The following is an 18,368-nucleotide window of genomic DNA, read 5'->3' as shown; positions in this document are numbered from 1 at the left end:
GGTGAAACTGACTGAAGAAATGACTTAATTTGCCACATAGTATCAACTGGGAAAATGTCATTTGATTTTTTAACAAACACTTATTACTTTTCTGTTATTTTAAAGAGGAAATAAACATTTTAAGAAACTTTTATGTTAAACAATGTACCATCAGACAAGATTCTAAAGAAACACTCTTAGATGGATTTGGAAAGTCAGCATTCTGCAACCATATATTTAATGGAATAACTAATAATATTAAAAATAGTAGTAGAAAATTTAATTTAAAATTAAATTTATATTGAACTACAAGTTAACTAAGAGCTATGTGCCTGGGAATATTATTAGTCTTGTATACGTATTAAATCATCTCACCTTTAAAACAATCCTGAGGCAGGCACCACTCCATTTTACCAATGAGCAGATATGGGTGTGGGCTCAAGTGATGATCAACTTACCCCTGTCACACAGACAGAAAGCTTAGATTCCCACCCAGTTTGCTTAACCACTATGCTCTACCTTTCCCCAAAAAGGTATTCATTAATTATCCTCTGGTGGCTAACCTAATAATTCACTCAAATTGGAAATCAGAAAAAACAACCAACCAGCTGCTGTCATTGTCTAGTTTGTACAAAGTTAGGCATGTCCCTTTGCCTCTTCGAATTGCAGTTTTAGCACAACAGGACTTGTAATGTCTACCTAGCATATTTTAGTATTTGCCTAACTTTCACCCCTGGTCTCTTTTGAACTAAGGGGCAGTATAAAGAAAGAAAAACTTTATGAAGATTAAGTAAGATGATGCATATGAAAATGTTTTAGAACGTACAGAAATGATACGTCAATAAATAAACTCTCTTATGATCAGTGATATGAAAATATAAAAATAACTTAGCCATCCCTGCTTCCCTCTTCTATATTTGATACTTTCATATGATTATATGACAGAAGAGTAGGAAATATAAGTTTATTTATTCATTACCAATTAAAATAGCAAATCAAAAAATTCATAGTGAATATTCCTCTGATTTAACCACAGTAAAATAATTTTTTAAACTCAGGAGTATGTAAAACAAAACAGCCAAACTAATATCATTCTGAGAAAATATATTATTTATCTTAATCATTTTTGATAATAGAACACATATTTAAATGCCTGACAAATTTATGTAAACATGGTTTAATTAAAAAATTGCAAATATGTGTTATTTTCTTACTTCTTTTAACTCACTCTTTCTCTACTAGGGAGAAATAAAATTAAAATTCCAGAAAGCTAAGAAATTGAAAAATGCCTAAAACATGAGTAAACAACCAGGTTGCTCCTCAGTCTTGAATTTCTTAAATTGATCTTTTTAAATATTAATTTTTTATATACCACTTGAAAAAAAAATTACTTTGCTTAAAACTACAACTGGTGATTGCAGCTAATGAACTACAGCTGAAAATATTATAAGGTAATATTATACATACATATATATATATACATATATATACATACATATATACATACATATATATACATACATATATATATACATACATATATATACATATACATATACATATACATATACATATACATATACATATATATATATATATATATATATATATATATATATATATACATACACAGCTAATATCCTTTTCCAAGAAAATGTCAAAGCCTTGTGATGTGTTAGATTACTGTGCTACTTGTTACTAATTCCTGGAGATATAATTGTGAATAAGGTACAGATGACCTCTATTTTTCACTGAGTTTTAATTTCATCAAGGGAATCATATATGTAATAGTTTTTCTAATGTAATTTGGTTAAGTGCCGTGAAAGGTAAGTATACACTGCTATAAAAATATCTAAAAGGAAAACTAGCATCATTGGGGGCTTTAGGAAAACCCTCCCTAAGGAAATGAGCCTTGTAGGTGAAGGATGTGGTCGGGACAGGGAGGGAGTGTTGGAGTGAGATATTCCAAGAGTGAGAATGGCAAGAAGTAGAGAGTTCAGAGTAGAAGGAGGTTGATACATTCAATGACCTGAAAGAAGGCTTGTTTGGCTGGAGCAGAAGAATCAACAGGGAGACCCATGGAGCTGATTCCTGTGAGGCTTACGGGTCAGCCAGAGGATACTGTAATCTCTGAAGGCATTAAACAGGACACTGACATGACCAAAAAATGGATCAAATATATAGCTCAGGAGGAAATATGAAATCTCATAAAACAACATGAATAATAAGAAATTAGAGCCATTTGGAGATTATTTATTTTAAAGTTGGTAGAGAAATGCAAGATTTACTTAATATACTGAGATAGAAGGAATACAAAAAAAATGGTGCTGTATTGGAGCTAAGCATTAGAAGCCATTTGTTTCAAGGACAAAAGTCAGAATAAAACTTCAAAAGATCTCTGAGTCCTATATCAAAATTATATCTGATACCACAAATACAGTCAATTTATAGGCCTTTTATAGAAAGAGATGCAAGAAATATATTGATTGATCATGTTATTGTTGAAAGTTCCATGGGAAGAATTTCCAAAATAGAACAGATGTTCAGCCTACCCTAGGTTGAATATATACAGTTAATAGGATATTAATATAAATATTTCACAAAGTTTATTAAGTTTCTGAAGGTCTGTCAACACCCAAGCTGCCCTTGATCTCTTTATACCCTCAGGGAAAATACTGACCAAGACTCAGGAAAGAGTTCTCATTATGAACTTTCATCATTCCTTCCTTATGTAAAAGTTATCAGTGTTAAATTAACTAGGGCCATTAAGTCTGCCATCTGCAAACAGTTAGGTTTTACATTGATGCTTGCCTGGAGACTCTGTTATACTCTACAGGCTAGCACTGTCTTCAACAAAGAAGGACAGTTTCAGGAACAGGAGCCTAGTAGATACTTCAAACTACTGAACTCTGGACTCTTACGCGCCTGAGTGTTAAATTTATCCAGGTAGTCATATATTTAATAGTTTTTCACAACTTCCAGACTAAAGCAACAGACTGAGTCGTATTTCTAGAATTTTCAGATGCTGTGGGCCTCAAGAATTAATTATTTAGGACTGACTGCACGGACTTAGAGGTCTTATTTTATTTTGATTCTCTGTTTGAAAAATGGTTTTAGTTTCCAAGTATATAAGGTAGTCCTTCGTTTTTTCCCTTAAGCTATCTATAGACTGTAACAACTTAATAAACTCTGCTTTTGTAAATGAAATAAAACGTCTAAAAATCTTTCACTAACCCTCCCCGAACCCCAGTTCTCCTTACTTTACATGGTGACATAGTTATTTCCACAGGCTCATAGAGTCTACCTTTTTATCAGAATATAATTTAATAAAATGATTGTGCAACTAAGGCTTTACTGGAATGGTCATATTTGTGAATGATGCTCATTGAGTCAGAGAGGACAAGTTACTTTTAAGGAACACAGGCTGATTTTACTTATAGATACAATGCCTCCTAAGTCTGCCTAGGAAATCTGGCCTTGGGCGGCATAATGGTGCTTGGGGGGCATGATGGTGCAGCCTCACAGGTCGGGATGGAAACTTCCGGGAGGGTTAGGAATAGTAACAAATTTTGATGATCCTAAGAGAAGAGCAGTGCACCCAATGGTAGTCATGCATTAGTGAGTGGTTTACTGGGTTTGGCTTTCTAACCTTGAGCTAACACAAACTGAAGCTTTTAAAACTCCAATCTGAGATTCTCTATAAAAACATCCAGAAACAAATGAATTAATTTGTAGCACTAAGGCTTTCACTGTAGAAAAGGCAGTCTCCTATATGCAGTTACCAGTCTGTCTACACTCTCTAGCCTAAAAGCTGACAATATCTCCTAAAATTCACATGTTCAAATGGTCGTTGTTAACCAAATAGAACAGAAAACTGTATTAGTTGATTTCTATATTTTATCATTCAAGATCCTGCAGACACTGATGATCTTTGAATACTCATTTTTTTCTTGTACTTTTTAAAATATTTTTTTTAACCATCACAATATCCTGGGCCATTGATTTCAAATTTATAATGCAAATATACTGGTGTACAATTACCTCAAAGAAAACCAATTATATTAGCATAGTATGTTACCACATGACAATTTCCTCTTTCTTATGTTTAATGTATAAACACTATAATAATTCAATAGACCCAGAATGATTAAATTCCAAATCATAATTTGAGGTTTTAAAAATACTTCACTTGTCAACAATATTGAATAAAATACCAGCTATTAGACTACTTTTGCTTCATGTAGTATATTAGTATAACAATCTTAATTTAGTTTTTGTAGTTTACCCATGATAGTATAGTACATACATACAGCTGTAATTTTGTATTTTAAATCTAAACAGCCAAATCAAAATATTCTACGTGACTTATACATATGTAATATTATTAGGTTGGTGCAAAAGTAATCGTGGTTTAAAAGGTTAAAAATAATTGCAAAAACCGCGATTACTTTTGCACCAACCTAATAGTTCACATTTTAAACATAGATTGGATATGTGTTCAACCCACACTTACCCATAAAGTTGAGATAGCCTTCACCGCCAAGTGCATGAGTAATGAGTCGAATCATTTTATGTAGCTGTATTCCACGATCGATAACTGGAGTCAAAGGGGCCAGAACACTCATGTTGGTATACATTTCAGCATCCATCAACCAAAATGCCAGTGACTTATCCCCAACGAGTGCCTAGAGAAGTAAAAGTCACTGAGATAAATACAAAGAATAGGTCCTAGTCAGCTCTGATTTACACTAAAATAACACGATAGATTACACAGGGTGGAAAACAATGTAGGAGAGGTGTGTTAATTCCATTAATTTTATGTATTTTCCAATAATTTATTTCTGTGTTGAAGGTGAGCTGGTAAAACATGTTAGCGATTGACACATATATTTTCAGGACTGATTTTTATTTTTAAAAGTGCTTGGTGAAAAACTTGTGATAAGCCACCTATTTGTTATACCTGAGAGGATGCTTCAAATTATCTGAAATTAGAATAAATATTTATTATAATGTTGAGCATACTAAATAGATTTTTGAAATAGTTTGCATACCATGAATTTATTTGTTTTGAAAGAACGTAAGTTTCTAAAAAATAATGTCTATGTACATATATTTATATAAGCATATGTATTTATATATGTATTTACATATAATATGTATATGAATATAATACAGTGGACTATCCTCCCCTTCAGCAGAGGATTGACGACTTTTTTTTAAAACGTAAATTTTGCTTTCTCATTCAATTTTTCATTTAAGCTGAAATTTGTTTTACATGAAACTATAACAATTGATAAATGGGGAAAGTAACTCAGAAACATGCTGAGTAGAAGAGAGGTCTCTTAATAATCTGAATTATTCATGGTTAAAAACAGCTAACTAATGCAAAGTGTTCTTCATTGAAAAAAATAATGTATGTATAGTGAAACATATAATACAGCTTAAACTGTGATCTCATTACCCTATTATAATTATTTTCATTTTTAGAAAAATATTTTTACTTACAAACCTGTTATAATTTTGTCCTTAGTTTGAGCGCCAAGAAAGAGTTCACTAAGAATATGGTTCTTGACACAAGAATTCTCAAAGTTTGATCAGATGGCAATTGTCATCTATATTACTTGAGTTCATTTGGTTTTTGTTTTGGTTTCTTTGCTTTATCAAAGCAGCCTCTTTGTTCTTTAACTTCCAGGTAAATATTTTAAATCAAAACAGAAAAAAATGTGTACTGTTATGGACTGAATTGTGCCCCCCTCCACTCCGACTCATGTTGAAGTCCTAAGGGATAATGTCACTATATTTGGTGATAAGGCCTTTAAAGAGGTAATCAAGGTTAAGTGAGGTCATAGGGCAGGCCCGAATCCAATATGAGTGGTGTTCTTATACGAAAAGTCACCGAGGATGACGGTGCACAGAGCAAGACCACATGAGAACACAGAGAGAAGACGGCCATCTGCAAGCCCACGAGAGAGGTCTCAGAAGAAACTAAATCTGTTGACCCCTTGATCTTGTACTTTCTGCCTCCAGAACCATAAGAAATAAATTTGTCATTTAAGCTACTCTGTGGTATTTTGTTATGAAAGCCCTATCAGACTAATAATACATGTACCAATAAAATGCAGCTTCAATCTGACATATAACTTAGAGTTCCATATAAGCTTAGTTTGAAAATAGGTGGTGCTATGTAACTTTACCAACAATTGTCACCCCAATAAAATTTAATTTAAAAAAATAGGGTGGTATGTTAAAACAAGTTTGAAAATAATGCATATAAGATACAGCTAGATTTATGAAATTGTGATTAGACAGCAATATTTCTTTAAAAATTTGCCCTTTCCACTTGTTCAGAATTATTTAATTATATTTTTATGTGTAACTGGGTATACTTCTATAATCTCTTATTCTGTTACAAAATCATTTTGATAACTTCTGTTAGATTTTTACTATGATGTACACATTTCCATATTATCCATTTCATAAACATACATATGTATAACTTTATAAGATTTATTTGTACATTTGATTTTACAAAGAACTAGGCAACTTGCATCTTTTTGTACATTCCCGACAATTTGTAATACAAGGTAGAATCATCTAAATCTTTAAAGGATAAAACAATTCTTGGTAAATCTATAATGTTTCTGTACATTTGTGAAGAAAATTTTGAAAGTAATCTATCAATTTCACCTTCAATTTGTTTATTCCACTTACTCATTCATTCATTCATTCATTCATTCATTCATATAAAATGGGCATACCGTATATTGAAAGCTCAAAACGTGCTACAACCGCTAGGAGCTTGCAATAGAAAGATACAATTTATGTATGTATTTTAATTTTCATATTGTTAGGTGTTTGACGAGTGGCTTCCCCCATCCTAATTAATGAAAAGAAAATTAATATTATTCATTTCTTATTTTGTTGTATTTTAGTTCTGGTGTTTTTATACTCATTGGATCTGCTCTCCGGCCAATTTAAGTTGAAAAGACAGCCCTGCCATGATTTGGAAGATGCACAATTTAGTGTATATCTAGTTCATGAGCCAGCAGATTTTCTGTAATGGCCAAATAGGACATATTTTAGGCATTATTGGTCACTTTCTGTCTTAACTATTTAAATCTGCCATTATGTCTCAAAAGCAGCTATACACAATATATAAATGAATAAACATGGCTGTGTTCCAATTAACTTCACAAAACCAGGAAGCAGGCAGAATTTGGCCCATGGGTCTTTGCAGCTGACTTCTGATCTATGTCCTTCCACTTTCTTACTAATTAGAGGAGACACCTAAAAGATCACCCGTTTACCTTAAATAGTTAATTTCTGCTGAATGACAGAAAAGCTTATTGTTTGAGCTTCAATTTTCTCAGTACACATATACTGCAAATAATTCAAAACTTTTTCCTGTCTCGTTTTTAATATACAAAGAGTACATTGTATGTTGTTTGTGTTTATGAGGATCAATACAGCTTTCAATAGCTAAATGGCCTCCCCCACCCGTTTATGTTTATTGAGTGACTACTAGAAGCAGTCACAATAGTGAGGCTGGAAATACAAAGGTATAAAAATACATTTTCTCCCTAAACCATGCTCAGAACATGGAGGACGGAGCAATTATTCTTACCCTGCACACCTGACACTGGCTTCAGGGAGAATACTGTATCTGAGCCAAGGCACTGGGTGTTTTGTAGGAGCTCCCCAGGTGAAGCAAGAATGGCAGGTGTGTGGGGAAAAGTACGTGACTGGAAAGTGTGTGACCTGTTCTGAATGGGTGGGAATTTTACAGCACTGAGGAATGAATGCTTGGAGAATTGAGCAGAGAATGAAGGTAGACACTTTGGCTCAGGCCAGGATAAGTGTGAACTTGAATGATGAGCTTAACTCAAAAGATAAGATCTCCGTTGACAAAACGCGCTTTGTTCTTCAAAATACCTCAGAATACATTAGAGAAGAGGGGCGGAAGCTGAGGGGACAGTGATCAATTAGCAGGAGATTTTAGTGATGACAGGAAAAAAATGGTGAAAGCATAAAAGAAAGGCATAAAAGAAAACTTCTAGAAGGAAACCAAAAATGGAAAATTAAAATTTACCTGGATCAGCAAAAACATTCCTCTCATTACAACAAAGGAAAATACAAAAGATAGCACTTGCAACTGTCCTTTACTATCTTTTAATTAGAGTTTGGCTGGGTAAAAATAGCACTGCATTTTGAAGCTGGAATTTATAGATCTACAAAATAATTTTAAAATGTTTTGCAAGTAGTTTTCATATAAAGACACAGATAGATGTAGATAGATATAATAATAAGTTATATTAATTGTATTAGACTATAGAAATTTATTTTTACATATGTAAATAAATAGAAGCATGTGGGAAAGTGGGAGAGAAACAGAGAGAGAGAGGAAAGAAAGAGAGAGGAAGAGAGAAATACGGAACTATAAACATTCATATACCTGGTCATGGCTCTCTGCATAAGCAATGCACTTTTCAAGGTAGCGTCTGTTTGTGAGTGTGAACACTATATTGCCCATATTCCAATCTTCATCTTTATACTCTTTCAGTAGCTAGATGAGAGAGAGAAAATAATTTGCATAAATCACTGTTTTCACATTAAATCCCAACCTGAAGGTATACATCCTATCGATATAAATTATGTGACACGCAGATACAAGCACACCCACATAGCAAAGATATCTTTGTTTAACCTTTTACTGAAATCACAGCTTTTAAGCAGACTGTCCAAGTAACGGTGTTCACATAGTTTGATCATTGCACTTGAGGATTTTTGTAATCTTTTTTTTCCCTGTAACAAAAACTACCTCTTGATTAATAACTACAGAAAAGTGTTGTTCAATATAATTCTGTAACTTTTACAAGGCAGAGATATACTAGCTATATTTTTAGGTTGGGTTAAAAAAAAAGTAGCAGGGATAGTATTGTGGTCCATTCTTTAAAAACGATAATTGATAAAAGCACTATTACTTCAAAGTTCAAAGACTATTATGAAATAATTGTCATTTGAACACACAATACATTTTTGTGTCCACTTCATTTGCCAGTCAGTCTTCAATCTGGCTTCTGGCCCCGCTAACACCTCTTCAATGCAAGTGACCTTGCCAAGATTTCAAATGACCTTGCTCTTTCTTAGGCAAATACTAACTGTATGTGTTGACAAGGTGATGCCTCTCCTCCCCCTAAAATGTTTTCCTTCTTAGTCTACCACTGTGCAACTCCTGATTGCTTTGTTGTGTTTTCCCACCACTCTAGGCATTCTGCAAAGTCTCTTCCGCAGCCTATCCTATAAAAGCTGCTGCTCCTCAAAGTTATGTCCTCAAAAGAGCCCCTTCTCATTTACTCAACACAGGCTGTCTCTGTGGGCTCATTTGTCTGTTCAAAGTGTCAACTGAACTATGTAGGCAAAATTCAAGGCTGCCTTCCACCAGTCCTGCTACCTCATATTCACCCCTTTGTGTAAGCCTTTACCTAGAGTGTGGGTGAAACCTCTGAATACGATGGATGTCCTCAGAAGAAACCATGAGATAATAACTGAGTGATGTTTTAAGTTGCTACGTTTGTGGCAATTCTTTGTGGCAATTCCTTACGCAGCAATAGAAATGCAGACTTTGGTACCGGAAATTGGGTTCAGGTCTGCTGGTATCTTCCTTTGTTGACTTCTTTTTCCCCCTATGGAATTCAGATGTGCTTAGCCATCCCCCATAATGGCTTGTGAATCACTGAGCTCCAGGGGGCAGAATGTTAAGCAAAATAATGACCACCCATAGATGTTCACATCCCAATGCTCAGGATCTGTGAATACCAATGTAGCTACAGGGATTTTTCTGAAAAAAGAGACAGGAATTGTAAGAGAGAGATCTTAAGATGCTACTTTGCTGGCTTTGAAGATGAAAGAAGGAGCCATGCCCAAAAATGTAGGTGGCTTTTAGAAGCTAGAAAAGGCAAGGAAGCCAGACCCTATAGAAGGAATGTAGCCTTACCAATGCCTTGATCTTAGCCTAGTAAGGCCCATTGCAGATTTGTGACCTACGGAAAGGTAAGAACTGTGTGATAGTAAACTTGTGTTTATACGTCACTAAGTTTGTGGTAATTAGATACAGCAATAATTTGAAGCTAATGTATAGATCTACACAGATCTGTCCAATTAATTTTTGACAAATGTACAAAGCAACTCAACGGAAGGTGGAGAGACTTTAACAAATCATGCTGGAAGAGTTGGACATCACAGTAAAAAAAAAAAAAAAAGCCTTGATTAAATATTACACAATGTACAGAAATTAACCCAAATGGATCATGGACTCAGAAATATAAAAGTAAAACTATAAAATGTTTAATAGAAAAACATAGGAAAGTCAAAGAATTCTTGGACTTGACACCGAAGGAGAGATCTCTAAATGGAAAAAACAAACAAACAAAAAAAGATAAATTGGCATTCATCGAAGTAAAAATAAACAAAGAACTTTTGCTCTGTGAAAGCACAAAGGAAGAGGATGAAAATACAAGTAAAGAGACTGGGAGAAGATATTTGTCAACCACGTGTCCAATAAAACAGCTGAATGTAGAATATATAAAAAACTCTCAAAATTTCACAGTAAAAAATTGATCCAATTAGAAAATGGTCAAGCAACAAGAAAAGACATTTCACCAAAGAGGATTCACAGAAAGCAAATAAGCACATGAAAAGATGTTCACTATTACAAGCCATTAAGGAAATGCAAATTAAAACCACAGTGAGATGTCACTACACACCTATTAGAATGACTGAAGTAAAAATAAGTGACAATACCAAGTGCTATTGTGCGAGGATGTACAGAAACTATCTCTCTCCAATGTTGCTGGTGAGAATATAAAATGGTACAGCTACTCAAAATTGTGTGACAGTTTCTTAAAAAATTAATCCAACTACTATTATTATCCAGTAATTGCATTTTTGGGCATTTATCCTGGAGTAATAAAAGTAAATGAGAATTTATCCTAGAATATGAGTTATGGTTATAGAAAAACCTGTACACAAAAGTGTATAGCAGCTTTATTTATAATACCCCAAATCTAGAAATAATCCAGATGTCTTTTAATGGGCAAATGATTAAAAAAAGTGTGGAGCATCCATACAATGGAATACTATTCACTGGTGATACATGCAAGGACCTGAATAGCACTCCAGAGAATTTTGTTGAGTAAAATATAGCAATCCATAAAGGTTACATATTATGTGATTCCATTTATGTAACATTCTTGAAATGACAAAATTATAGAAATGGAGATCAGATTAGTGGTTGCCGCAGGTTAAGCAGCCACGAGGGGATGCAGGTGTGGCTGTAAAGGCAGCGTGACCTGTGTGGTGATGGAAGCGTTTTGAATCTTGACCATATCATGTCAGTATCCTGGTTCTAATATTGTACCAAAGCTTTGCAAGATGTTACCATTGGGGAGATACTAGTGAAGAGGACATCAGATCTCACTGAATTATTCCTTAAACTGCATGTTAATCTACAATTTTCTCAACATAAGAAGTTTAATTACATATTTATGTATAATTTAAAAATTCTAGGTGCACAATAAATATTGAGTGGAAGCAATGAATAAACGAATGAATTAAATGCTTATATCGCCTTTACATGAACATTATTAGATAATAAAAATAATCAACTACAATTAAAGGACATACAGCAAATTTGGCATATTTTAGATAGGCAAATATTTGTTCAGCAAATAATTAAACTAATACGATATTCCAAACTACTGATTTTGAAAGCATACAAGTATAAAATAATTTGCTTGTGAACAACAAAACCATAAATGGAATCTAGCATGCTAATCTAACCCACACCCTATGGGTAAATAAGAACGAATACCATATACATTCTGAGTACAGTTGTTATTTGCATTAATACTTTTGTTTGTTTTATTGACTGTTGAGGGAATGATAGTTACGTTTGCAATTATTTTTTAAATTCACAACTTACAAAAAGTGGGGAGGAAAAATCACTGAGTATTTTTTTTAATTTGATTTTAACTCTGGTTTTATTAACTAAAGGCCCATCTTTATGACGCAAAAATATTTTTAAATAATTACATAACAGAGAAGATGGCATCTGCCTTCAGATAATTTACAATCTAAGAAGGCAGCATAGTTATACCCTAAACGTAGGAAAAGACGATACATTTTTCACTTGTATGATGCACTGCCCAGTACAGTACCTTGAACATACAAAGTACTAAAATGTGTAGTAAGTTAAACAATAAAAAAATAATAATAACCACCATCATTTATACAGAAAAGAAAAAAATATCCCACTGTGAGCAATTTGGAAAACATTCTAGGTTGATGTACACCTTGGATTATTCTTGAATCTGTGCAAAGACTGGTGAAGGTTTTTCAATCGGAGGTTAAAAAAGTAAGATCTGGTACTTGTTAGGGAAAAAAACCTATGTGAAAGATTAGAAATTGTAAGTGATGGTGGGTGGATAAACCAAGGTGAGAAATTTGAAGACCACAGCATTTTTTTAAAAAGAACAAATACAAAGCAACTTTCCAAGGTATTTAAGCTTATGTTTGATTTCTAAGACTAACCATCTTTACAAAACACTTGTTTTTTGACTGGACAATGTTCGAGGAGTCAATATAAATGGAGAAGCAGAAGCTGTGCTGGTAGAGGTTTAGTGTCATAGCTGTGCATTGCACAAACCTACCTGGAGGTACAGGAAAGACTGTTAAGAGGTGATTGCAGTAACCACTTCCTTCAGAGCCGGCTCTAGGTTTTTTCTATGCAAAGTTACACTTCTAGTATCTCATGGCATCAGTTCACGTCTGTACTAAAAGGCTCATCAGAAAGCTGTGATTATTTGATATATATCTGACTCCTTACACATATCCAGCCTCAGCTTATGGAGTTGGCCACTCAAAAATGTTCTATATCAAATCTAAGTCTCCATAACAACTTTAGTCCTGTAAGCAAACATTAAATGAGATGAAAGACGATCCACACTACTTGAACTGCCATTAAATTTAATAGCATTGTATCAGAAATGAAGTGTAAGGTGTTACATATAATTATTAATTCTTAGCACTTGACACAGGGTGAGGACTTTTAAATGCTGAATGAAGGAGTGGACGGATCCAAATATGTTGAGGGAAGACCATACTATGAAGCAAGTACTGGGAATTAAGGAATAACTTCTACATTAATTGATGATTTGCAGGGAGAAATGGATGCATTGATGAAGTTATAATGTGAGAGCACTGAAGTTTCACATATTTGCATTGATAATGTAAAATTCCATTTACAGAGCTAAAATTATATTAATCATATGTTCCCATTGCCTGAATAGTGCAACCGTGAATACTTTAAATTAGAACTTTTAGAAGTTTGAAAAGTACCTTATGAAAAAGCACAAGAATCAACACACTTATGGGAGAATTTAGTACTTCAATTATTATACCTGTGACTAATAATCACAACTAAGAAATAAATTAAATAAATAATAACTAAACCAACATAATACATAGTCAGGAAAAAAAAATAATTTACAGGAAATCTTACCTGGATCCATTTATCTGGAATTGCCATGGCTAATCGATAGTCAAAGCCACACCCTCCCTGGGAAATTGGAGAACACAGAGCTGGCATTCCTGATACATCCTAAAACAAAAGATATCAGCATTATCAGTTCACACTGCTCAAATTTTTACTAAGTATTCTTCTGCCAGTAACATTGAGGCTGGTAAATAGAAACAATAAATAGCAGCATGTATTTTTGGAGTGTTTTGGTAACATATGATAAAAATGTAATAGCATATCTCATTTCCCAAATAATGTGTAATGCTCTTCACTGCAGGACAATATAGATCTCCTGAGACTATATTTGTCTTTTCCTTGGTGTCATAGAAAACATAAAAGAATAGAATTATTATTGATAAAACATATGAGGTGTGACAATTAAGTTTGTGAACGTGTTGCAATGATGTTGCTAACCTTTTTTGACATCAGAGGCATTATTCATTAAGAATTTGTACCAACTGGACAAACAATTAACCAACTTTACTATTTGGAAGTGCTGAAAAGGCTGCATGAAAAAGTTAGACGACCTGAACTTCTTGTCAACAATTCATGGCTCTTGCATCATGATAATGCACCAGCTCACACGTCACTGTCTGTCAGGGAGTTTTTAGTCAGTAAACAAATAACTGTATTGGAGCACCTTCCCTACTCTCTTGATCTAGCCCCCAATGACTCTTTTCTTTACCCAAAGATAAAGGAAATATTGAAAGAAAGACATTTTGATGATATTCAGGACATCAAGTGTAATATGATGACAACTGATGGCCATTCCAGAAAAAGAGTTCCAAAATTGCTTTGAAGGGTGGACTAGGCACTGGCGTTGGTGTATAGCTTCCCAAGGGGAGTACATTGAAGGTGACCATAGTGATATTCAGCAATGTGTATGTAGCATTTTTTTCTAGGATGAGTTCGTGAACTTAATTGTCAGACCTCAGAGGTTCTTAGATTGATTTTTGAGCTACACTGTGAACTCTTTAACGATTACTACTTTCATGAGACACAAAAACACACGTAGCATTATCTGTTATCCTTATTCTGTCCATATATAGCACTGACATGGAGTGTATTTTGTGAGCACTTAGCTCACTTAGCTCATTTCTGATGAAACAGAAAGTAGAATTAGTATATTAAGAGTGAAGTAATTAGATGGCTTTCAGAGAAATTGAAGAAGACACAAATAAATGAAAGTATAGACGGTGTTCATGGGTAGGAAGAATTGACATTGTTAAAATGCCCACACTACCCAAAGCAATCTATAGATTCAATGCAAGCCCTATCAAAATACCAATGGCATTTTCCTCAGAACAAGACCAAATAATCTTATAATTTATATGGAACCACAAAAGACCCCGAATAGCCACAGCAATCTTGAGAAAGAACAAAGTTTGAGGAATCACAATAACTGATATCAAACTACACGACAAAGCTATAATAATTAAAATGGTACAATAGTGGCATAAAAACAGACACATAGATCAATGGAACAAAATAGAGAGCCTGGAGATAAACCCATAACTATATAGTTATTTAATCTATGACAAGGAGACAAGAATATACAACGGGGTAAAGACAGTCTATTCAATAAATAGGGTTAGGAAAACTGGACAAATACATGTGAAAAAAATGAAACTGGACTACCTTCTTACACTTTATGTAAGAATTAACTCAAAATGGATTAAAGTCTTAAATGTAAGCCCTGAAATCATAAAACTCCTAGAAGAAAACATAGGCAGTAAACTTTCTGACGTTGCTCTTAGTAATATTTTTTCTGATCTATCTCCTCAGGCCAGGGAAACAAAAGAAAAAATAAACAAATGGAACTACATCAAACTAAAAAGATTTGCACAGAAAAGGAAACCATCAACAAAATGGAAAGACAGCCTACAGAATGGGAGAAGATATTTGTCAATGATACATTTGATAAGGGTTTAATAGCCATAGTTTATCAAGAACTCATACAACTCAACACTGAAAAGAAAACAAACAACCCAATTAAAAAATGGGCAGAGGACATGAAGAGACATTTCTCTAAAGAGGACATACAAGTGGCCATTAGACATATGACAAGATGCTCAACATCACTAATAATGTGAGAAATGCAAATTAAAAGTACAATGACATATCACCTCATACATGTCAAAATGGCCATCATCAATAAATCAACAAACAAGTGTTGGTGAGGATGTGGAGAAAAGGGAACGCTGGTGTACTGTTGGTGGGATTGTAGATTGGTGCAGCCACTATGGCACATTCTCAAAAAATTAAAAATAGAACTACTTTATGATTCAGCAATTCCATTCTGAGTATTAATCCGAAGAAATCCAAAGCACTAATTTGTGTTAAAAGAGATATGCACACCTATGTTCACTGCAGCACTACTAACAATAGCCAAGATACGGAAGCAATCCAAGTGCCCAACAATATGTGACTGGATAAAGAAGATGAGGTACATATATACAATGGAGTGTTACTTCACCATTAGTGTGAAATCTTACCAGTTGTGACAATATGAATGGACCTAGGCATTATAGTGAAGTGAAATATAGCAAGTGAATACTAGTGAAGTGAATATATAGTAGTGAAATGAAATATAGTAAGTGAAATAAATCAGAAATACCATCTGATCTCACTTATATGAAATCCAAAGAACAAAAAGAACAAAATAAACACACAAACAAAAGAGAGACAGATTAATAGATACAGAGAATAAACCGATGGTTGCCAGAAGGGAGGTGGGTTAGGGTACTGGGTGAAAAAAGTGAAGGGATTAAGAAATACAAATTGGTGGTTACAAAACAGTCATGGTGATACCGAGTACAGCATAGAGAATATAGTCAATAATGTTGCACAGTTATGTATAGCGCCAGGTGGGTACTAGACTAAGTGAGGCAGTCATTCCATAAATTATATGGATGTCTGAGCACTATGCTGTACACCTGAATCTAATATAAAATAACACTGAATGGTAACTACAACTGAAAAAATACGTAAATAAGCTTTTTAAAAAGATGGCTTTCAATATAATCGGTTACACTTGGACAGGATCTCTGAGGTTATCTAGTGGATCTTCACTCAGAAGATAGAGAAACCGAGGCTTATTGAGACGAAGGGAACTCTAGATACATGCTTCTCAATGGTAGAGCCAGGACTCAGATGTCAGGTCTTTCAACAGTCTCTTTATACTTTGTCATGCCCCCACCAGATTACTGATAATCAAGTAAATAAATAAACAGATAAGTGAGTAAATAAATAAATGGTATAAGGACCCAGATGTAACAAAATATTTTATTATAATCAGGGCAAAATATGAGCCAAGTACTAGCAATTCTAACACCACAGTATCTTCCAAATAAATCATTTTCCTTTACTCTTTTACAGCCGCTATCTTATGTAAACTTAATTACTGCTTGCTTAGACCACTATGTGTCTAAATGGGATTCAGCACCTCCAATTTCTCTGCCCACTAACTGCTGCCAAATTAACATCTTACGAGACAGTCTGTGCCTATTACTGCCCATCAATAGCTTTCAATAGCCAACGATCAAAAACTCAAATTCTTCAGCTTAAGATTCAACATACATTAAGAATTGGTGATATAATTTACTATTTGATTATCTGCTTCCTCACTCATTGTCAGAATGTAAGATCCATGGGGCAGAAGTTTTGTTGCTGTTAACTAATATTTGCCAAGAAGCTAGAATAGTAGAACACTACTTGGCATTAAGCAAGCACTCAGTAAATATTTTCTGAGTGAATGAATGAAGGTGCTGTTAGGATTTAAACATAAATAAGACATACTATCTGACCTTCAAGGATTCATAAACTAGGGCCTAAATGCACATACACACTTGTTATCATGAAGTGACATGGTGATACTGTTATGATAATTGTCTCTGAAGTACATAGAAAATGCATTGAAGAGACCTACATCTTTCTAACATTATTTTGTACTAGCTCATGTCAAATACTGAATACTTCATCCACTTTTCCCTGTGCTTGTCACAAACTTTTCTACTTGTATCATTGCCCAAAGTCTTCCTTAGATTATTATCCTTACTTCCTATAAAAGACTACCATGTAATACGAGCTCTCTAAGGTTTAACTCAAATGGTGCTTCTTCCACAACACAATCCCCAAACTCTTCCCACAGAAAAGCTGGAATAAAGAAATATATGACCTCTATGGATCCCCAAATAATCTACTAATAGTTTTCTTATGGATGAGAGTTATAGGTAAATACAGTACATGATAGAATACATCCATAAGAAAATATATGTGTCAATTATATCTTATCTCTACATAGTACCTTATAGTTTATAAAATTGAAAATAATGAAAGATGAATGGTTAACAGAAAATAAGCCATTTTAAAAGATGTCATATTTATCAAAATATGCTACATTTTCACAGATATGATAGGTATCTAGTTCAATTCCTTATAAACATGGCTGAATATGTAAAATATCAGGCACCCATGTTAGGCACTGGAATTACAGACATAATGCCTTCCCGCAAGAATTTTCATAAGATTGGTATTAAAGATCAAGATAATTTTTCTCAAGAAAACGTAAAGGTACATTCTCTATTTGGTCTAAAAGTAGTTTTAAGAAATAATTTGATAGAAAATAGAGCCTGCAAAAAAACAAACAAACAAACAAAAACAACAACAAAAAAACTATTTGGACACCAGTTGGTCTTGACTCTTAAATCTGAATCCTGGAAAGTTCTTCCATTTATGCATATGAGATATTTGTAGCTTTCTTTTGAAAGTGGAAAGTTAATGACTGTTTAAAAATATTAAAAGAAAAAAATGG

General features: G+C 33.8%; 1 protein-coding gene across 1 annotated transcript in view; it reads right to left on the bottom strand.

Annotated features, from left to right (window-relative positions):
* GBE1 (1,4-alpha-glucan branching enzyme 1) overlaps window positions 1-18,368 on the bottom strand; it is a 254,067-nt gene that overhangs the window by 60,835 nt on the left and 174,864 nt on the right. The window contains exons 10-12 of the mRNA XM_019732062.3: window positions 13,538-13,636; window positions 8,432-8,542; window positions 4,493-4,664 (exon numbers count right to left, since the gene is read on the bottom strand). Of these exons, the coding sequence (XP_019587621.3) occupies window positions 4,493-4,664; window positions 8,432-8,542; window positions 13,538-13,636 (382 nt within the window). The remainder of the gene's footprint in view (window positions 1-4,492; window positions 4,665-8,431; window positions 8,543-13,537; window positions 13,637-18,368) is intronic.

This window comes from Rhinolophus sinicus, chromosome 17 (assembly GCF_057876585.1).
Source record: "Rhinolophus sinicus isolate RSI-liver-muscle chromosome 17, RSI-T2T, whole genome shotgun sequence".
NCBI classification, from domain to species: Eukaryota; Metazoa; Chordata; class Mammalia; order Chiroptera; family Rhinolophidae; genus Rhinolophus; species Rhinolophus sinicus.
The sequence above is the reverse complement of the archived record's forward strand: the minus strand, read 5'-3'. Positions and strand labels throughout refer to the sequence as shown.